The sequence below is a fragment of the Haliotis asinina genome, chromosome 2 (assembly GCF_037392515.1).
Source record: "Haliotis asinina isolate JCU_RB_2024 chromosome 2, JCU_Hal_asi_v2, whole genome shotgun sequence".
NCBI lineage: Eukaryota > Metazoa > Mollusca > Gastropoda > Lepetellida > Haliotidae > Haliotis > Haliotis asinina.
Window position 1 is genome coordinate 39146357 of NC_090281.1, and position 23843 is coordinate 39170199.

General features: G+C 39.6%; 1 protein-coding gene across 2 annotated transcripts in view; it reads left to right on the forward strand.

Annotated features, from left to right (window-relative positions):
* The window catches only part of LOC137273701 (nonsense-mediated mRNA decay factor SMG7-like), a 523786-nt gene that overhangs the window by 155551 nt on the left and 344392 nt on the right, over positions 1–23843 (forward strand). For both annotated transcript variants that reach the window (XM_067806500.1, XM_067806501.1), the window contains exons 8-10: positions 6053–6124; positions 13583–13736; positions 17253–17335. In XM_067806500.1, the coding sequence (XP_067662601.1) occupies positions 6053–6124; positions 13583–13736; positions 17253–17335 (309 nt within the window). The remainder of the gene's footprint in view (positions 1–6052; positions 6125–13582; positions 13737–17252; positions 17336–23843) is intronic.

A 23843-nucleotide genomic window follows, 5' to 3' on the forward strand; every position in this document is an offset into this window, starting at 1 on the left:
CCTCTATGGTCACTTCTACTTTGGTGATTTCTGAATTGAAAAATTTCTCGCTGTCTCTTTCTTATTGATCGTATTCCTCCATGGATTCGATCGATCGATCGCGCTGGCACATTCATATTGATATTCCAAACGGTGCCACTTTTATCATGCGGTACCATACTGTGATGCAGTATCCTGTCATAGAGGAAGGTCATTTTCCCAGAGTATTGATTTCGAATCTGCCTGGCAAGGTCCGGACTAGTCGCCATCTCGAACTCCAACGATATATTGTCTACCCTTGTCACGGTTTGGTGTACGCACGACTTTGTTGTAATCATTGAACGTGAGTTCATATTCCAGCCTGTCGCCCAATGTGGCCTAGCAACTCAAAGTCAAGTGGGATACAAAACCTGTTCCCATACACTTCGGCGATTGCTTTTTCACTATTCGGCAGTCTGGATGTTTCATCTGGTGTGATTGTGTACCTGATACGTAACCTATTCGATCTTTTGCTGCCGAGTCCCTGGTATACGCTGTTTTCGCATTCTTCCTCACTTTTCACAGGTCTGTGTAACAGTAATATATGTCACTGTTGTCTATGCTAAGAACCTCGTTTCCGCTAACGTTTATAATGACCTTCTTGACTATAGCACGACCCACATTATTCACTGGCTCGCAGTTGGTGGTTACCTGAAGTCAAAGTGATGTTAAATGCCAATTGTGCCGTACCATGTACCATGACGTCGTTCTCACCCAAGTTTGGGAATCTAACCAACAGTGTTTGGTTCTGGTCTGTCTTGCTGGGGTTGTAGTAACCGACATGCACACGGCTTTGACGCTTAGTGGCTCTCATAATCTTTAAATTTCCAAAGAGGGAAATGTACGGCCTAGACGAAGCCTTGAAACGTGTACGCGGTGAACTCGTGAACAACATGGTATGCCCGCGTTTAAACATACGGGTAGCCTTCTTCTTACTCTCAATAAGAGACCTAGATTACGGTTACACTTTCCCCATAATCGATATAGTTACTCTGAATATAGCACATGAATGGATATAGTGTACGTTGCGCTCGGGCACGCTCTGTGTCTCCTCAGCCAGACAGTATCAATCGGTTTACATTTAGACATTTGTTTAGTAAAGGAAATAGGCCAGCCCACAGCCAGACAGCTGTCTGCTGTGGGCTTGTGTGACAGGAGACAGGTTGTGTCATTTTGGGTTTAGTGTTTTTGAAAAGGGGTCTTGATCTATGTTATTGATATTATATACTTAATTCTAGTCTCGTCCCTTTATTACTTATACTACTAATGTACCTGACAAATCATGAATCGAATCACCCTCCAAAGAAGTGTTGGAACATGGAACAAGTCACTGCATAAGAAGGCAAAATACCCAGAAAATCATTCAGCAACTTTTCTGTACTAATTGATCGCTTCGGCAAAACAGTGACTACTGGATCAGCACAACTTTAGTGCATATAGGATCATTACCAATCAACACCCGGAACTGGGAGAGAGTCAAGAACACCAACTTTCACCTCACCTGAAATCAGATCTGAAGTCAAATTCACAAAATGGAGAGTAGCAGAAGAATTGCCACCTATACCCTAGAGCAAAACATCTGAGTTCGCTGAAAATTCATCAGAAAAAGGCAAAATATTCTTCAAAATCGGAGATTGAAGAGCTCCAGTATCCCTCAAGATAATAACAGGCCATGGGGTGGAATTATCTCCCATAAGTGACACAGAACCCTTAGAAACAAAGGGCAAAAACCCCTTCCGAACTACAGAATCTGGGGACATACCCTCACAAACAAAACTCTCCTTAGATGTATTTGGAAAGGAAGGCTTAGGTGCGATGGACACAAAAGCATTTAGGGAACCTGTAGCCTGATTTTGTAGCAATCAGAAATCATATTACCTGACTTCTTACAATATGCACAAACAGGATCAGAGCCACTGGTAGTCTTAGGCTTAGACTGAAAACGGGGCAGTGGGGTAGCTTAGTGGTTAAAGCCTTCGCTCGTTACGCCGAAGACCTGCATTCGATTCAACACATGGGTACTATGTGTGAAGCCCATTTTCTGGTGTTCCCTGCCGTGATATTGCTGGAATATTGTGTAAAACTCACTCACTCACTCACTTAGACTGAAAAGTATGTGACTGTTTGGCACTAGAATTTGAACCTGTTCTAACGCCACTGTAACCTGCATGTCCTGAAGTCTTAAGCGGGGAAAAGCTCTTTTGGCCTGAAAAGTTTGTATTACCCGGAAACCTAAAAGCACTCTTGTGAGTCAAAACATAATCATCTGCCAACATTATTGCCTTATGTAAGACATCAACCTTTTGTTCATCCAAATAAGTCTTAAGGTCAGAATGAACACTCTGCTTGAAATCTTCCATCAAAACGTCTCAAACGATGAAAATCTTTGACCTCCTTACACCCATACCACCTATCAAACAATGGTTCCTTTTCTCTAGCAAATTCTACAAAAGTCTCATTGTCCCTTTTGTGAGCATTTCTGAATTTCTGACGATAAACCTGAGGCACTAACTCAGGAGCCTTCAGAAGTGTACTCTTGACAGGATCATAGTCTGAGCTTTGCTGTATTGACATTGCTGAATAAGTATCCTGAGCTTTACTCTTCAAAAACAGTTTGCAATAGCATAGTCCATGGCTCCCTGGCCACTTAAGATTTTCAGCAACCTTTTCAAAATGTACAAAATGTTTGTCTACTTCTTTCTCATTAAAAGGGGGTACCAGTCTAGCATGCCTTGCAATATCAAAAGAATAATAATCTGAGAGTAGAGAAGGGTTTTCAAGCTTTTTCAGTGCAATTTCTCGTGTCAGCTTTCAATTTCCTCAGATCAAATTCCTTTCTATCCCTGTCTGCTTCCATCTCTCTTTCTATTTCCTTCTCCATCTCAAACTTTTTATCCCCACGGATACAGTCGATGCCTTGTCTGTCCATCCGTAATCATTTTGTTTCTGGAGCATAACTCAGAAACCGTTCAATATTTTTAGACCAAACTTGATAGATATAATGATCTCAACCTATAGTTGTGCCTTTTGCTGTTTACAGAGATTTGGCGTTTGTATTTTTATTGTTTTTCCATGGAACATTTTGGTGTTAGTCTTATGGTGGGGCAGGCTTCGTTTCCTGAGCATACCTCAAAAACTGTTTAATATTTTTCTGCAAAACTTGGTAGACATATGTTGCAGACCCCAAAGTGGTGCCTTTTGCTATTTTCAGGTTTTGGTGATTTATTATTTTCTCGGTTTCCATGGAAATGTTTCGGAAATGTCGCAAAATGGACAAATGGGCTTCGTTTCCGGAGCAGAACTCAAAAAACATTCAATATTTTTCTGCAAAACTTGGTAGACATATGTTGCAGACCCCAAAGTGGTGCCTTTTGCTATTTACAGGTTTTTGTGATTTATTAGTTCCTCAGTTTCCATGGAAACGGTTCAGACTTAGTCTCAAAATGATGTGCTTCGTTTCCGGAGCAGAACTTAAAAACGTTGAATATTTTGCTGCAGAACTTGGTAGATATATCAGTCGGAACCTAACGTGGTGCCTTTTGCTACTTACAGGCTTTTGTGATTTCTTAGTTTCTCGGTTTCCATAGAAGCATTTTGTACTTAGTCTCAAAAGTGAGAGGTGTGTTTCGTTTCCGGAGCAGAACTCAAAAACTCTGTGAGTGTTACTGGGTAGATATGTGTGGCAGACCCCAAAGTGGTGCCTTTTGCTACTTACATGTTTTTCTGATTTATTTTTTTCTCCGTTTTCAGTGTTTACGAAAGGTGTTTCAAAATAACAGGACATTGGGTCCTGTAAGTTTCAGATGACCTACTGAAAATTCACATGGCCCAAAGAATAAAATTAAACATATTTCAGATTTAGCATTTATCATAATTGGCATTGAAATTATTAACATTATATAATGACCAACATTATAAACATAAATTTATAAATAGTGAACAAGTGTCACATGCCACAAATAACAGCCTCAGACAAAGTCATTGTGATATATTCAGTCAGACACTGGGGCCAGTAGGTTAGGGACTTCTGTCTGACCACTCGCAAAATCTGGCAGATTTGTCAGAGGGTCAGACACTATTCGTGAACACTGCGTTTTTATGGAAATGTTTCGGACTTAGTCTCAAAATGGAGGGACATGCTTCGTTTCCGGAGCAGAACTCAAAAAACGTTCAATATTTTTCTGCAAAACTTGGTAGATATATCAATCGGAACCTAAAGTGGTGCCTTTTGCTACTTACATTTTGTTGTGATTTATTATTTTCTTGGTCTCCATGGAAACGTTTTGGACTTAGGCTCAAAAGTGAGATGTGTGTTTCATTTCTTTCAGGAGAACTCAAAAACTTCTTAATATCTGTCAATAAAACTTATTAGACATGTGTTTCAGACCCCATAGTAGTGCCTTTTGCTGTTTCCTTTTTTTTATGTATTATTTTCTCGGTTCCATGAACATGTTGCTGACTTTGTTTCCGGAGCACAGCTGGAAAACCATTTCATATCTTTCATAAGATCTTGGCAGATATACGAGACAGATCTTGAAATTGTGACTTTGCTGGTGACAGATATATGGCATTTATATTTTTCATGAATTCCATGGAAACAATTCAGACTTGGTCTAAAAACACAATAAGTAACTGTGAGCTGATTTGTCCTTTCAAATATGTGAGGGCCGGAGGGATATGTCATCTTCTGATGAATCTTGTTCATTTTGCTTTTTCTTTCTCCATCTTTTCAGTTCTTCCTGTTTTCTATTTTCTTCTTTTTGAATTTGTAACTGAATTTCAAGTTTCTTTATTTCCAGTTGATATGACACTTCCTCCTGGAGCATTTCCAAAGCATCATGTTAAAAAACTCCCTCATCGATATAATGCTTCAACACAATTTTCAAAATCTGACATTTCCTCATTGCAGGTTTGGTATCAAGTTTGAGATGTGAAGAAATTTGCAACAAATCTGATTTGCACAACTGACTGACTGTCTCAGGGACAGTGGACAATTCAAACTTCTAAAGTTTAAACACCATTTTGTGCTTTCCACAAAAAAGTTGTTGCAAAATTGAAAACATTTGAAATAAATTTCACAAAAAGATCTCAAATGTCAAAATGCAACTGCGTCAAGTCTAAAGTAATGGGTCACAAATATAATGTCAACTCACCAAAAACTTGCTGTGAGAGCAAGAAACAGTATAGCTGAATGTAACACATCAAGCGGTCAAGCAGCGGTTATGTAGGTCAAGCATTGACGGAGGCAGGCAGATTTATATACTCCAGTTAATCTGTGTGTGTCCCCGTGTCGTCAGCATGACAAGCCTTGATATACAAAGTCACTAATTCATGAACATTCAAGCACATACGACCATTGCCATTAATGTACAATTCTTCCGTAGTCTCATGGAAGTACGCTGTACTAATCAGAACATGAACTCAAAGGGAGGTAACTCTAAAGAACTACCTTAAAGGCTTGCTGATAAAATAGTAATAGCACTGAATATTTATGATACGAAATGAGACCTGTATTAACTATCACTCAAAACTCTAGACAATGAGACCCAATAATAATTATTACATGATCAATAATACAATTTACAGAAAATACTCTCTTGTAACCATATCAATATATCACTACAGATATAAATATATATATTTACATGCATGCACACAATATTATTATATTATCTGTGTATTGTATGTTGTAATAGGCCATTGGGCTAAATAACAGTTGAAATAAAGAAATTGAACATGTTAGTGATTGTTTTTTCATCTTTTAGATAGAGGTGTGTCAGCATGCAGTCAACATGTCGATATCTTTTTAAAATGTTCTTGCATAAAATGGGAAATATTTTAGCCAGTAAAATTGCTTGATGTTAGAAAGTCACTCATCACAGCTTATTGGTGGCCTATAATGAAAATGGTGTTGATTATCAAAAGCGACAGACTGTGACCATGCAGTTTGTATTCAGATTATGTTGACACAGTAATATCAGTTGTTTTGGAAGTTTAACCTATTTTCAAGTCCTTGCAATAAATTTTGTTTTAGCGCGGTATCGACAGCAAGTTGAACAAGCTCAAACGTTCTACAGGCATGCTGCCAATCTTGTACCACAGAATGGTATGTATCGTTTCAACAAGCTAGTCTTGTGTAGTAGTGTTTCAGTTAATTGAAATAATTGAAGACTGGTTGCAATCAGTCACATTTTCTCATAATCGATCACAAATGATTTTGGAACTTCTGTTTTAGTGTTTGAAACACTTGATTATGGAACATATCTTTGAAGCTCTCAGGACCTGAAAATATGTTATAGAAAACTCACTTCACTAATTGAAAAGTCATGACTGAATATTTCTTGAAGATGCCAGGAAGTTTGTGTTCATGATATGTTAGTCATCACTTTATAGTAGCAAGCTACATCATGTTATGCTTATCTGCAATGACAGTCTGTATGGGTACAGGAAAATCTGAAAAATTTTGCTAATCAATTTGTGTTTAAGGATCATTCGTTGGTAATGAAGCAATAATCAATTGTGAGATTTCAACCAGTTCTCAACACTAATCTTGTATCTTATCTTCTTTCTGAACTTGTGTCTTTATATAGCTTATACAATCTGACCTTAAAGACTGGAAAGGGTGTCAGCCAATCTCAGTGAAAATTGAGCATGAGCTGTTAGAGTAGTACTGTGTTCTGAACATGCTGTTTCATGCTGTCTCAAGCACAGAATTTATCATCAATATATATATTTAGTCTGTTTCTCGCATCCTGAAGAAATCGATGCAGCCTTGGTAACAATCATTTGGTAGAGTTCTTCTTTCCACCAGGAACCACAGGCATACACAATGTGAGAACAAGACTGTACCATCAGTCATTAAACGAAATGAAACATCAATTTTTGTTTATGGATGTTTTTCAGACAATATTTATTGGAAACCTATGGCCAAACCAGAAACAGACTCTGCTGAACCAGACAAAGACAATATGTTCCTGAATCTGAAATTTGCAAAAAACATATAAGTAACTTTCTGAGACCAAAATCAGTTTCCTATGTGTACAATGTTTTGTCAGGTTGTTCAATTGAGGGAACTCAAGTGGCTGTCAAAACTCATTGTTTTGTGTCAAACATGTAGGACATATAATTATAAGTGATTTTTCCACTGTTGACAACAGAACGTTTGTCCTCCAATAACATAGGCCTGAATATTGTGGACAGTCTAAAAATGTAGTAGAATATCTTTCAGAATATGTTAAGTCGATGCGTGATGTTATCATTGGGAAAAAGCACAAACTGAAAATCAGGAAACAGAATTTAACATATGTTATATTTGGGATTACACTCTTTTTTTTAGTAAAATACAAATCCTAGTACTTTTTTTAGATAAGTCCCATCCAGGATTCAAACCCATACCCTTGAGTCACTATTGTATAATCACAGGAAACAGAATTTGATCCAGCCTACTCTGTCCCAGGCTTATGCAATCCAAAGTTTGGCTGACCTGGAACAGTTTGTAGTTGTTCCCACCGACAGGGCGAGCAGTGTAAATTGTAGGGATCACAGCTAATGCAGTCAGTACATGCCAACCAAAGAAAGATTTGATACTGAGCAGAAAAACACAGAAAAGTCCTCATTAATCATGGATAAGAAATGCAAACCTCAGCACCAAAACAGTAAAAATGGCAACAAAAGACTGACACTGCAACATTTCCACATCAGTGAAATTTTACTTCAACTGCGCATGCTTATTACAATACGTGCTTCTGTCAAATTTCTGAGCAACCGAAACAGAACTGAAACTGTAAAAACGGCAACAAAAGTCTATGAAAGTGCATCATTTTTACATCAGCGAAATTTGACTTCAACGATCCATGCCTCACTTAAATTTCTGAGCAACCATGAGTTGCGTTCCATTGAATATGTTGAAATAATTACTGTCAATCATGTCATATAAATTGAACGTAAACTGAACAAGTGTACACAAATATGATGATGATAGAAATGCCTTAAAAATTAAATGTCTTTTTTGATGAAACATGTGGTTGAAACTTCTTCCATATGTGCATGTGCAAATTCAAAGGTGACGGCTGATCGTCTTTTTATCCAGTTTATTGGTTTAAAGTTGCTGTTTTTTATGTTTAAGTAGCGAGGTAGTTTTTAACTGACCTTACTATAAGTCTTATGCACATTTACTCAAGCTCCGCATAAAATAAATCAGACAGTCATTGATTCACCATTCTACTAGACTGGCTGCCTCGTGAATCGACAAGTGTACGAGAACAGAAGTGACAAGATCTCTTCTATCGTGCAAATTTTTGGTTTCATTCTGCACTTTGCTTCATCTATTATAGTTCACATTTGTGGGTGGTAGGTATGTTTAATCTGTCTTCTTAATGGGTGAAGAAGAAAGATATAGGTGTGCCTACTTGACTGCCTCATGTCTCTCATTTTGATGTGGCATGTGTTCCCACATCGCAAGTTTGGTTGGTTGGTTGGTTGGTATTTAGTATTCCCTTATGTCCTTTTCACCATAATATCCTTCATGACTTTCCATAATTTTTTTTCATGCTCTTTATGGCACAGTGACGCATCCATTTTGGTCGTTTTCACTCTACTCTCCCACCAATTTGGGCATGCCCGTTTTTGCTGCATGGCTGTTTCCATTTTCTCTGCATTTGTCTTTTATATGGTCTTAGCATATTTTCACACTTTATGCTTTTTCAGGTGTTACAGCTTTTGTGTGCATGACCGGTCAATTCTGTTGTATCTGCAAAGTGTAAAAATTAGCAAAGGATCCTCACCTGTGATGTCCTGACTGTGCGACTTTGTTGTACGTCGCTGACTTAAAGATGTCTCTCGCCACAAAGAGGAATTGGTTTTCCCAGCGGAAGAGGAAGATGTCTTCTCCAGCGTCTTCATTGGGTTCCCTCATATCTCTTCCACTGACACCCAACGGACGTTCCTCCCCTTCAAGGGTGCGTCTCATCAATGTCTCATCAATGCTGTACTCCTATGCCATGTATGCCAATGCCTGAAACTCAGTGCCTGTCTGATGCTTTAGTCTGTTTATCCCAGCCGGATGCCTGATGTCATCTGGAGGTGCAGAATTTTTACTTCGCATGCTCCTCTTGCCTGCAGCTTTTGTTACTCAACCTAGCCTTGTTGCAATGCCGATGCCCTCAGTATTAAGGCCTGTTCCAGCGCTGACTTCTGTTTTGCCTAGTGCAGGTCCAGTGCTGACGCCAATGGTTCTTAGCTCTGATGCTGTCGAGTTTCTGCATCAACCAGTGCCTTCTCCAATGGTGACACCAACACTTAGGCCAACGTTTTCTCCCCATTATTGCGCTTTTCTCTATGGCCTCTTTGGAAGAGGTGTTACAGCGGCAATTAAGAGATCCCGCTCTTGTTCAACCAGATCTCGTCCCTTGACTAGAAGCCCACGCCGATGTTTCTTCTTGTCTCCGCCAATCTTGCTCTGGGTCTCACTCTACCCGATGATCCTCTAACATGCAGAGACATTCAAGATCTCCAACTTGGAGGAGGCGCCATCATTGGTCTTGTTCAAGGTCGCTGCGACGTCCATGCTCTCGATCCCCATAAGTCACATTCAGATTTCTGGTCAGCGGCATGATGCTCTTACTGTGTAATGGGACGATACTGAAGAGTGTTACTTTTCCCTGAACTATAATAGAGAGATGTTAGGAGAGGCAGATGATGAGGGCACTTACCTCCCAACTTCTGCAGTGTATGATTGGATTGCCGACAGGTTGCCAGATTGTCCTTCTCCTTCCTCTTGTACTGGTGATATGAGAGCCATCAGATTTTCTCCAGAGCAACTCCAGCTGCCTCACCCAATGGTAACCGATGTGTTTACTTCCTTAGATGCCGACTTTGCAAAGTCCCTCAACTGCAGCTTGGGACTTGATGGAAGATAATGCGTCTAGAATAGAACACCTTTCCACTCTGTTCCAATGGCAGGGTAGGGCACACCTCCAAGCAGCTCAGGCCTTGATGACTATTGGTTTCCTTGATCCTGGCTTGTGGCAGGAAGAGTTTAAAAGGAAGTTGCTGAGAGCCACCTTCGCGTTTTGCTTCTTGTTTGATGAGAGGATTCCCGAAGTTTATCAGGAACATGCAGAGCTTAGCAACACTGAGGTGTCCTTGTCTACCTTCGAGACTCTGAGTTCTGCCTTTCATGGCAAGTTGTCGACAAGTGATGGAGGGAAGCGCCATTACGTCCCCAAAAGAGCTTCCGTCTGTAACGTGTTCAGCAGAGGATGTGGTTGTGACAGGTCCAACACTGATCTTTCGCTTGCCAGCAGGACCAACCCTAGGAGGCTCCTTCGATGCCCAGCAGGGGTAAGGAGAGACACCCATACTCAGGTTGCTGTAGTTTCGAACCAACATGACTGGGACCTCCTGGACCGCGCCATGCCTGCTCATCCTACTCCAGTCTAATTGGTCTGGTCTAATTGGACAGTCCTAGGAGGTCCTTTTGTCACCAACATTCTCAAATAGTATAACTAATAAGGGATGTTACAAGTTGCCAATTGCTGTGTCGCCACCTCTGACTACGATGCCCCAGTCACACATCAGCAGTCACTTCCAACAGACAACATTCAGACTTTGCTAGACAAACAGGTGGTAGAGACAGTGTTAGATCCCCAGCAGTCCCGTGGTTTCCACTCAGCCATCTCTCAGATTCCCAGAAAGGATTCTGCCCAGATGAGAATGATCCACAACATGGCAGTCTTCAACGACCTTGACCTCCAGGACGCCAATCAACACGTGCCCATCTATCGCCATCACAGGAAGTACCTGCTTCTGTTTGGAATTTCTACAGCCCCGTGGCTTTTCACGCAGATTTCCTTGCCTATCACCTGGTTCCTACATCTCGGGGCATTGAGTTTGGTCCATATACAGACAAGTGATAAACCACTTAGATCCTCAGTTGTTACACAATCAGATGGATTTTGCCTTTTTTCTTTTGGAGCAGCTGGGTTGGATTATCAATGCTAATAAGTCTCACTTGAAGCCTTCTCAGGAGTTATTTATCAGAGGCTTGTTTCTGACCCATTGAACCTTGTCAGGATTCCCCAGGACCGATGGTTAAAGATCTCTTTCAGATAAAATACATAGATTCTCCAAAGTGTATTTTTTGTGCAAAGGTACCTGAAACAATTATGCACTTACTTTGTGATTGCGAACATGTTAAAAGAATATGGAAGAAGATGGCAGATTGGCTCAATGCATTTTCTAAAGGCACAATCCTTTTTTCAAATGAAAACATAATCTTTGGATTTAGTGGAAAAACTAATAACTCCTTGAATGCAATATGCTTGATTGTAAAACAATCAATTTATAGATGTAGCAGAAAAAAAAATAGAAACCAATTTTCCAGTGTATACAAAGAGAAATTGTAAACTATTATGATGTGACAAAGTTTTTTGACTTTTCCAAAATGACAATTTTCAAACTTCTACAAATATTGGTCATGCTGACATAATCTCTTTGCAAGTTTAGATAAGTAACTCCATATAGTGCTATGTCATACGATGTGTTCTATACTGTAAGAACTGTGTAGACAACTGAAAGAATAATGGACACTACTAATGCTGTACCATATGATGTATCCCATACTATGAAAACTGTATATACAGCTATGCATGTGTAGTATTCTATACGGTTATGCTGTGTACATTGCTATGTCAGGAGATTTGTTGTTTCATGCGATACCTTGCACATTGTATAAACTGTGTACATCTCTACTTAATGTGATATTCCATACTACAACAAACTGTGTTTTCTCAGTGTCATGTCTGATGTATTCCTTACTTGAGAGTTGCACCAGACTGTTGTGCAGTGTGATATGTTGTACTATAGAAAGGAAGATGCTCTTTCCTGCTACTCATATGACCTTTCATCTGTAAACTTTGGAGTTTACAAGGGATACAACACAGATGCTTCATGTTTTTCTAGATTGTATGGCAGTGTTTGACTCTAATGTCTTTGTAGCCAGCGTGGTACACATCATCTTCAGTTTGACTGGAGACCTCTTTCGATGCTACAGTCAACAGTGCTTTACTATCAGACACAGTTTCATAGCAAAATTGTGAACAAGAAAGCTGCTGTTTTGGAGCAAGGACAAGAGTTCTCTGATCGAAAATAAGGCATGAGCACAAGTTATCACATACCTTTATATAGATAGCTACTAGAATGTTTATATTGCTCCAAAACAATTACTAGTACATCGCTTCCGGAATGCTTCTTGAACTCTCTTGGTCTCTGTCCCAAGTTGACACATCAAACATGCGGGGGAATGTTTGCCGACTGCAAAACGATTGAAAAAAGAAACATTGAGCAAACATGTAGTGTTACTCTCACATCTGTAGTCAATCACTAAAACACACCCTACATGAAATTCACATTCATCTTGAAATTGTGTATTACCGTGAGCTGAAGCCTATGACTGACGGCTTTTAAAAGTCACTTCAATGGTTTGCCACATGCGTCACTATAGGTGACAAGAGAATTAAAAGACTGACAGAAGTCTTAAAATACATCACCACACCATTGGGCATTTACAAGGACGAGCATCGCAGCATGAGGTGGCAAGGCACTTCAATGTGTCTGCACAGACCATCTCAAATCTATGGACCGGATACAACAGAACGGGGAGTGTTGAAATGACAGACCCAGATCAGGTTGACCTATAGTCACCACTGTCACCAGGATTGCTATGTCCAGGTGAGACATCTTCTTTCAAACACCATGTGTACGTCATCCACAACATTCCAAATCCTTAGACTGTACCAAATCTCTGACCAGACAGTTTGCAATTGGCTATGATGGGAAGTCAGACTTCAACATCACATCACTCCTGTTATCAATGTCAGTGGTTGATTTGGGGGGGCATCACAGTGCTCGCCCTCACGTTGCACGTTGGCGACAGGCTTCCTTCAGCAAAACAATGTTTAGGTGTTACCTTGGCCTTCTTGAGCACCCGATTTGTCTTCCATTAAACATCTTATCATCGATACTTGAACCAGCACAATCCACAACCTCAGACATTACAAGGACTTCACACAGCACTTCATAAAAGGTATCAAAACATTCCTCAACACTGCATTCTTCATATCCTTTCTTCTGTTGGTCAAAGCTGCCAAGCTGTAATCAATGCTTATGGTGGTCATTTTACTCTAACCAGGTGGCTTCAATAGTTCTTCAGTGGTTTTACCAAATACATACTTGATAATCATGTTTTGTAAATATGTAAAGCCGTGGTTTTACCGTAATTGAGCTATGATGTCATGTTTGAATCATTTGAAACATGTCAAGGTTGTTTTTTTTTTTTTTTAAGGGTATATATATATGCTTATTTCAGGTGAGCTACAATACCTTGGAAGCTGAGAGTGTTGTCTATTGTTTGCACTGTAATTTAGTCTACGTCCAGCTGCAGCTGCAATGGTCCAGCTGTAATTTGTCAGTGATTGCTGGTGATATAGATGTCTTGTAGTTATAATGTTCAATGCTATTACTGCCCAAATCAATAACACTCATGAAAAGATATATTTAAATTTAGGACAACCCTACAACCAGCTAGCAATACTGGAAGCAGCTCGTGGCAACAAGTTGTCCACTGTTTTCTACTACATCCGGAGTTTAGCAGTACGACATCCGTTCCCTGTGGCTGCCACAAACCTGGAGAAGTTTTATGTCAAGCTCACTAGAGACATGTACGTGCTCTCATTGCTTTCTGTTTTCACATTCCTTTCAGTTATTTTTATGAAAAAAGTCCTTAGCACTTTCTGCACTTTATCTTAATTTCAATGTTCTCTGTATTGCCTTTAGCATGTTTAGCTTTTCTGACTGAAAGAATGTTTTCTATAGATATTCAGCTCCAGTGATGGTGAATAATGGACTTAATTCATGAAGATATTTTTGCCTGTTTTTGTACTTTTATCTTCTAGCCTTGCACACAGTTTCATTATGTTGTATACATATTTTTATTTGTTGTGCCAATATGATGAATGAACACTTGTTATTCTGCACGAATATCTTCAGTCAGTCAGACCACTTTGTTGTTCTAGAAACCACATGTGCAATCATTCCAGTCTAAAAATTTGATTTTATTGTCAGTTTCTATACCATTCTGTAAGCATCATTATGTTGCTTAACAATCATAGTACCATATGCTCAGCTGCCTCAAGGTTTTGTACATATATCTCAGTGGCATCCTGAAATAGATGATTTCAGTATAATTTCCCTTTACAAGAGGCTAAAAACTAATTAAACTCACACTTCATTTTTTGTCTCCACTAGTGATAACCAATTATGTTATTCAAAATGTACCTGCTTGCATTGCAAACCTCATCTCTTTCTTTTAGAAACAGCATGACCGATGAATGAGGTTAAAATCTGATTTTCAAAATGACAACTGTGGCAGCTGTATTATACAAACCCGAACAAGCCTTTCATGGCCATGGCTTGGTCATTTGTATTTGAATTGTTAATTTAATGTAATACCCATAATTTATCTCACATACATGTAATAGCTCTGTGAAGTTATCTGAAACTCCTTATTCATTCTTCAGGATTTGGAAACAATGTAGAAATTATGTGCATGTTTCATATTATTCAAATTTTGCTATTTCACATTTTGTACTCTCTCTTATCATCAACTTTTTAGTGGAAACGTACTGTAGAATTGAGTTTCCGGCGTCTCTTACCACCTTTGGTCACTGAGGAAGCTTTGAGTTTAGGTTTCAGTATTTATGCAGAAAATATTTGATTAGCATTGACAGCAATATTGGCTAGGCTAAATAAAAAAAGTGAAATACTTCTCGGGCATCAGTGCGTCACTTTTGTGCACATAAAAAATGTTTATTGCCATTTAAAAAAAAGATAATTTTGATTTGGCCACATCCCGATCATCAGTGTGTCCACTACAAAAATGAGTGTCTGTAAGAATGACTGTGACTGAATCTACAACTCATTAAAGGGGCACTGATGCGGAGCAATTTCCGTGGACTGGTGTAAACTTTTGTTATTGTTTTTCTCCCGTGAGTACCCGGATGATATCCCAGAATTCGTGACTGCTTCGTGACCTCTGCTGCGCCGTCCGTATGCGCAATTGATAGTTTAATTATAGACAGATCAACTAAGGTGAAGTCATTTTTACTTCATTACAAATGTATTACGAAAACAAATGGAACACTTTGAAGGTTAATCATCTGCCAGTGGTAGAAATGGTGGTAAAAAACTATTAGGACGGAAAAATAATGAAGCCAATGTACGTCTCTATATTTTGTCTCTTAACCTTAATTAATGTATTGTCATATTTGTATGATTTTGAAAATGAATAAAAGAACACATGGTCTACTTATACTTATAGCAAATATCTAACATGCCAGCAACATTGATGCATTGTATATATTGCCAATGTGGATCCTATTTCACACACATACGCGATCTAGTGTGTGTTTTCTGTCATATAGATTCTGCTGAATGCTACGACAAATAAATTAAAACAAAATGCAAATAATGTATGTAAAACAGACTAATTTTATAGCAACAATGTCAGGCTACTACCTTGTTCAGGGATGTATCCATCAATATCCACATAAAAGAAATCGTATTCCATTCATCTGCAGCTGGTAAATAATCCTGCTCTGTGCCGTGTGTCTTAGAACAGTCTAATTTGCGAAAAAGTAACACATCATTTCACGTTTTTCACATTGGTGAAAACCTGATGAACCTCTCATTGGTCACCCAAGATAGGACACCTGGCAACTAATTGTATGTCCGCCATTCTAAGTATTTTAGTTAACCAATAATGAGCAATCAATCAATCAACGCAAGGGTGGTTAATTCTTTGAAGGGAGGATGTTGTTTTTACACTTGCACTTTACGACAGGGTGTAGTCAGTATAAATTAGTGCATCTAGACACACTGCCTTTTGACAAATCCGCTTTAAGATAAAAGTAATTAATCAATCAGTGTGTTATCGGTTAATCCTTTGATCGATGTTTGTTTTTGTACTTCAGCTGATAAACTCTCTTACTTTTACCATTACAGACCTTAATTTATGATGTTGAGTATTTACTCCAGACAGGAGAACGTTTGGGAACCTTTGTTGAGTAATTGAAGTGGTGTTACTACTAATTATATCTGTTATAAATTCATTAACTGACCACCCAGAGAATGATGACAAATAACACATGTAGGTTTACACCATCAAACGTGAGTTACATTAAGGAAGATGTAATTTCTGTGTCGCATGCAGTCTGACAGCACTTATGGGCAGAAACTGTTTTGAGGATACCAACGGAACTTCGTTACATAAGGAATACATACAGGCATTTGCTGTGTACTTGGGCAAATAGGTGTAGTAGGGGTTTTTTTTACGTAAGAAGATTTTCAGATTTCTCTACCAAAGGCAAAGTCATCGTTTTTAATTTACGAATTCAAATAAATGAGCTGTGTGTTTTTGTTGTCATAAATAATAAACCAGGGCAACTACCCAAGCTACCAAAATTTACGTATGATATTTACTATCACAGCTGAACCAACACTCAAAACTACCTGAATATAAAGCTTTGCAATCTTTCAGACAGAAACAAATGGCTTGCTTCGTGCCTGTAGACATCATATTTTCACGTAACATGATTGAATATCGTCTTTAAAAACTCAGATATAGGATCAAATTGGATCAGTCACTATACCATCCAAGCGTCTGAAAAAACAACACTGCTGGGATATTTTGTTACGATCAGACAAGGAGTACCATGGATATTTTTAAATAATGGCATATGATGGGCATTCGGCCTCCTGACTGTTTAGGTGAAGAAATTCTGCTAATATGGACAGGAGCCCAGTCCCTTTCTCCGTCATGGTCGAGGGAGTTTGGTTTCCTAATTAGAGCATTGGCGAGAAATATTATTCGCTCCGCATCAGTGCCCCTTTAACTCGTGCTAAACTTCCCAAGTTGTATTTCTGAGGGTGGGGGGAATGTGTTCTTCCCATGCCAGTTTTTTCTGTCAAAAGTTTTTTACAAGCCCTACTGCCTTCGTCACTTACGAAAAAAATGTGCCAGAGAAACATTTAATTTTTTTTATGCAGCCTTAGCATTCATGTATGTTAAACTGTTGACTACTTTATATACTCAGATGAGCTACGGTGCCTTGGCATTCTTAAGCACCATCTCTGGACACTCATTAAATTCCAAACTAACAGCTTTTTAATGTTTCTAGTGGAGATGTACGTGGGAAGCTGTCCTTAAGTGAAGTGGTTAACTCCCTTTTGCAGTTCATTGCACTGATTCACTTGACTACAGGTAAGGAACACCTGACTGAACATGATTTTTTTGACTGACCTGTAAATATGTGGTGTCGATTAGCATTACAAGTTTTCTGTGAATTACAAATTTCTGCCCGTGTGCAACAGTGCTTTGTGTTATTTCTCTTCCTTTCCTGACCTTAATGCCCACGGTGTTTCTTACTTTATAACATACATCATATTTGGGATTACACTTCCTTAGTGAAGTTCAAAGTCTTGTACTTTTGGGATTTGAGTCCCATCCGGGATTCAATTCGGTGGGTTGAACCTTCACAGAAACCCACCGTGGGGGTAAACCATATACCATATCATATACTAAACAAATGATTAAATGTGAATCGATTGATATAGTGAGCTCCGGCTAGAGCTGGGTCACACAGTGCATGTGATCGATAATTTCTGCAACTGAGAGCGGGTTACACAGTGACACACAATTAGAGAAATGATATCACATATAGTGGGTGATGGGGAACCCCCACAGACTAGAAAGATTAGAAATAATAAAAAAAGAGTAAAAGAGAATTTAAGAAAGATGGAAGGTGCATTCTCCCAAGGGGGACTGCGTCGGTGCCTTCTCTCACTGTGAGAGTGCCCCGCTCAGCAAGGCCCTTTTCAGAGACCCAACTGATATGATCATGATCCCTTGCTCACGAAATGCGCAAGGGCCTCTTGTCCCTCGCGTCATGAAATTGTGCAAGAGAATCAGTCTGAGGCAACAGCGGGATAAAAACTCACAGCTGTGCAACTGTACACAATAAGCCTGCACCTCAACCGATTGAGTTGGTAGTATAATTAATGGTGGTTTTGGAACACCATTAATTAAACTACTAATTAATACCAATAACAAAGATCTAGACCCCCATTCAAAACACTAAACCCAAAATGACACAACCCGTCTCCCATTCACACAAGCTCACAGTGGACACAGTAAGCTGGCCTATTTCCTTTACTACGCGAATGTCTAAATGGGAAACTGGGTCACAGCAGTGTATGGTCTCGTGTCGGCTGACAACCTATTGGAGAAATGATTTACATAAGGTATGAATCCTGCAATATACTGACAGTACGTGAACTAAGAATGAGGGCAAAGGGCCTTGGTATGTGGGGTTACTCTCGTATGAAAAAGACTGAATTACAAACTTTATTAGGTATAACATATCAAAAACCTCGTACTGTGAAAGATTTAAAATTACAAGTGCGTGAAAGGGGATTGAGAAATTATTCACGTATGAGAAAGTCTGAGCTCATTGAATTACACAGTGAACAAGCCCCTACACACTTACAATTCACGCCTACTGAGCGTGCTTTTGGGAAATATTTGAGAGGGTGGAAGATGGAAGTTCAAAGAAATATAGACATTGAAGATGTAAGGCAATTAGTATTGGAAAAAGTAAATGAAGAAGTGATTGATTTAAAAGGTATTAAATTTCAACTCACGTTAAAGATGACACAAGAGAAACAACAGGGTAACGATGTTATTGACCAGACTATTGTTTACTTCAGAGGTAATCAGGAAGCTACAGCAGAACCTGATACTATCAACTCTTCTATGGACAGGTCATTCGAAAAAATTCATGAATCACTAGAACGTTTCACTAATATGGGGTCTGGTTGGGTTATGATTCTTATGATTAATATAGTCTGCCTGGATATAGCAAACTATAAACCGTTGAGAGGTGGAATGTACTTACCCCTGCCTAAGTATTTTAAGAACAAGCACGCTATGGTTAATGTTAAAAATTGTGGTAATGATTGTGGGAGGATATCGGTAAGATCTGCTAAATTTCCTGCTGAATATCATTCTGAGAGACTTTCCAGTTACCCGGAAGATGATGAGATATACTAGGAAGGTATAGATGAACCCACCCCAATCTCTCAGTGGATAAAAGTTGAAAAACAGAATCCAGACTTAGCCATAAACATATTTGGACATGAAGGTAATAAGGTAATAGTGCACAGGATAAGCCCTTTAATATATAAGGATGGTCGTAAAATGATCAATTTATTTACGACACAACAAGGTGAAAAACGTCACTACACATGGATCAAGCATTTTAGCCAACTGTTGTACGATCAATCAAAACATGGGGGAAAGAAACACTTTTGTGAAAGGTGCCTTCACAGGTTTTCTTTGGCTGATCTGCTTGATTCACACAGGGATGGTTGTCGAGGTGTACGGGAGACAGCCATATGTTTAGATTTGCCTACCAAAAACTACAATATCTTGAAATTTATCAACTATAAAAAAAAAAAAATTGTATACCAATGCATATGACCCAAGCATACAGGGAGGACTATATCAAAAGCATTCATTGTCATGTATGCTGTAAACCTTTGAATGGTGATTCAGTGAGAGACCACTGTCACGTGACAGGGAAGTACAGAGCTACGGCTCACAATGAGTGTAACTTGAAGCTTCAGATCAACCCCAGGCTTATTCATATCCCGGTGGTGTTTCACAATTTACGAGGTTATGATTCACACTTGATTATGCAAGCTATTTCAAAGGTAAAAGGCAACATATCCTGTATCCCAAACAATATGGAGAAATATATATCCTTTTCACTAAATGGGTTGAGATTCATTGATAGTGTTCATTTTCTATTGTCATCTCTAGACAGTTTGGTGAAGGCAAATAACCCAGACAACTTGGCTGTAACTTATTGATACACAGAAGAGAATACTAGAGTCTTGCTGCTACGTAAGGGTATTTACCCCTATGGATGACTTGTCTAGGTTTAATGAGACAGAGTTACCTCCCATTGACCGTTTCTATAACTAGCTGACAGACGCGTTGGTCTCACAAGACGTTTAGAAACACCTGAAAAAAGTATGGGAACAACTAGGCAGTAAGACGCTAGGTGATTACCACGATTTATATTTGAAAACAGACATGTTGCTGCTGGCAGATGTGTTTGAGATATTCAGAAAAATGTGTTTGAAGCAGTATTGTTGGACCCATCATGGTACTAGTCTAGCCCTCTGTTATCACCGATTATGATATGCGTCTATTTATTGAGAAAGGGTTATACGGTGTTATTTCTATGGTATCTAAACATTATGCTGAAGCTAACAACATGTGGAAGGATACAATCCTAATAAACCTTCCACTCATCTACTCTATCTCGAAGCTAACAACCTGTACGACTGGGGTATGAGTCAATATCTACCAACAGGGGGATTTGAATGGGTGCCTGAGAGTAATTTTCAATCTATGATAAACACTGGGGGTGTGGGGGTATCCCACTTCTGATAAGGGTTATATACTTGAAGTGGACTTAGAATACCCAAAGGAATTGCATACATCACACGACAGTTACCCCCTGGCACCCGAACGGTCGAGGGTTAACCCGGACTGGATGTCTGAATACCAGCATAACCTACTGAATGGGTCGCTAGCAAATGTAGAAAAATTGGTACCGAATTTGATGAATAAAACAAAGTATATAGATCACTATCATAATTTACAGCTGTATCTGTCACTGGGTATGAAGCTTACTAAAGTGCATAGAATACTGAAGTGTTATCTAAGCTCATGGATGGAACCCTATATCAGGATTAACGCAGACTTGGGAAAGCTGGCCACTAACGACTTTGAGAAAAACCTGTACAAACTCATGAACAACTCCGTATTCGGTAAAACGATGGAGAATTTACAAAAACGTGTCAGTGTGAAGCTAGTCAGGTCGAGTGAGGAAAAAAAGCCCAGGAAACTGATAGCCAGCCTGGCGTACAATAGAAGTATTATATTTGATGATGACCTGGCGGCCATACATATGAAAAAGAGCCACATTAAACTTAATCGAATTCTACTATAACCAGCTTAAGAAACAATGCGTGTGCCCCCACGTGTGAAGTGCTGTACACTGATACGGATTCATTACTGATGGAGATTCGAACCGAGGATGTGTACGAGGATATGAAAAACAATATACACATGTACGACACCAGTGACTACCCGAGAGACCACCCCATGCACAGTCAAGTCAATAAAAAAGTCATAGGCAGGATGAAAGACGAATGTGCAGGCACACCAATCGCTGAATGCGTGGGATTGAGACCTAAGATGTATTCTATCAAGAAAGCAGACGGCGCTGAAATAAGGAAGGCTAACGGTGTGAAAAAGAATGTGGTGTAACGACATATCAGGCATACCCTATACAACCAGTCCCTATGCGAGAAAAAAACATTCAAACACCAGATGAACATACTCTGTAGTGATGGGCATAAGATATATGGGTTGACTTTGAACAAGACATCTCTGTCACCGCTGAACACAAAACGTTGGATATCCCTGGACGGTGTCAATACCTACGCTTACAGCCACATGGGGGTGACCCCCCCATTCCGCAGGTCTCTAAAGATATTTAAAAATACATATACATAATGGAGAGAATATACTACAGTCCGCATGGATATTGGGAAGGGGCAGACGCTATAAACAAAATTAGGTAAAGCCGCACGTGTTTCGGAAGAGAAGGCTAAATCCTGGTTAAAAACACAACCTATATGGCAAGTATACTTGCCACCACCAAGATATATACCCAGGAGAAAATTTGGTAAAACCTACAAGTATGCACTGACCATTGTAGATGTAGCGACTACTACAAGGAAGCCAAATCCTTAACCGTCAAGGACGCGGTACAAGTTGCACGTGGGGTTGAGCGTATATACAAACACAGTCCGCTGACCTGGCCTTCTGAGTTGCAAGTTGACCCCGGCCATGAATTCATGGGTGCCGTGTCTCAACTGTTAGCCAAACACAGTGTCGAGATAAAGAGGGGTGCAGAAGGTGAACATAGAAGTCAAGCTATAATCGAGAGATTCAATCGCTCCTTAGCCGAACGTTTGTTTGCTCACCAATATTCACGTGACTTAGTGGGGGATCCTCCACACCCCCACCTAATACTGAATGGGTAGTACGACTTCCTCATGTGGTTGACTCAATGAATCGTGAAGTAACTAGGCTACTCGATAAGAGGCCTGTAGATGCAAACCGTATGAAATCTGTTGTATCTCTGTCTGGAGCAGTGCCAAAGCCGTCCACAGGACAAGAAAAAAAAATTCCAGATCACACACTCTTTAGATATTTATATCAACCAGGTGAATACGAGGGAGACACCTGTAAACGTGCTACAGATCCTGTCTGGTCTATGAAAATGTATAATATCGATCGAGTGGATGTTAGAGCTGGGGAGCCTAACCTGTACTTCCCTGTAAACGGGCCGCATAGAGGGTTTGTACATGAGGAATTACAAATCATATCTTGATCTTAAACAGGCTTTTAACATCTTTGATGTCTTTTTTCTTCTCATAAATAAGCAGAAACTGCTTTCTATCAGCACCATGCCCTTTGGATAAACGATAATGACCTTTAACCCCTATACCACATGCGGAACGTGTAGTTGACATTGTATTTACGGTGATAAGAACAATAACCCTGGCTGTGGCTCATTTTACCACAAATGTTCGTTTTCCCGATTTGCAAGCGTGTCTCATTTTGTGATATACTAATATGTGTGATTAGTCTAATTGTTTCACGATTAACACTGTCACCGCAAAACCAAGTACGATGAAAATCAATTCACGATCTTTCTGTCCCTCTGAAGGGTTGGTTCATTTAATGGTTCCAGTTGCTTACCCGTTAATACATAGTATTGTTTCATAGCTTCGTCAACGTCTGTGAAAGTTCTGACTGCATGATTTTCATGCTGGAGTTGATTGTTGATAAAATCTAGTTTCTTCAAAGGTCTCTAAGCGTATTCAGCCCGTGCAGCTTGTAGTTCCTCTGTGGCGATATTGTGTCGTTTACGTTCCTCCTCTATCTGAGCCTCGTTTGACTCTCTCAATTGTGAAAACAGGAAATTACTCCCGGAAAATACCAGGACATTCACGAGAGCCCCACCAACCATCATTGCTGCCATGGCCATGTTATATATATTATTTTAAAATATTTTCAGATATAATACCTTGCTTTACAAAGATATCCTTGGTGGCCATTGCCATACCAATGTTCATAGTAAGCATAAACAAATCTGGCATGTCAAAGTCGAGTTTTATAGTTGGTTGTTTTATAATCATTTCAGTCAAACGGGCGTACCCTACGGCTAACCCGGAAACCACCAATGCATGGTACGCGTCGTTAACGTTCGTTTTCCTCTCAGACATAATATATAATAACAGAGATATAATTTTAATTATAACATAATATGAGGGTCGATAATGGGGGGACTTGCAGTCGGCTGTCCGTTGGACCCCATACCCCCACTAGGGGTGACTTGAAGTACTGGCTGCGCTTGCAGTTGACTGTCTGCGGGGCGTCCCCACAGGGCATATAATGAAACAGCAGTGGCTATTACACCCCCTGCTTCTATCCACAATGTGTAATTATTTTTTTTGTGCCTGACTAAGGCATTTTTTCTTCTAGCCTCAACTCCTTTTGGGTTCTTCTTCTTGGTGACTTGTGTCACTGGTTCCTTGGGTGTCCCCACTTGGGGTGTATCCAC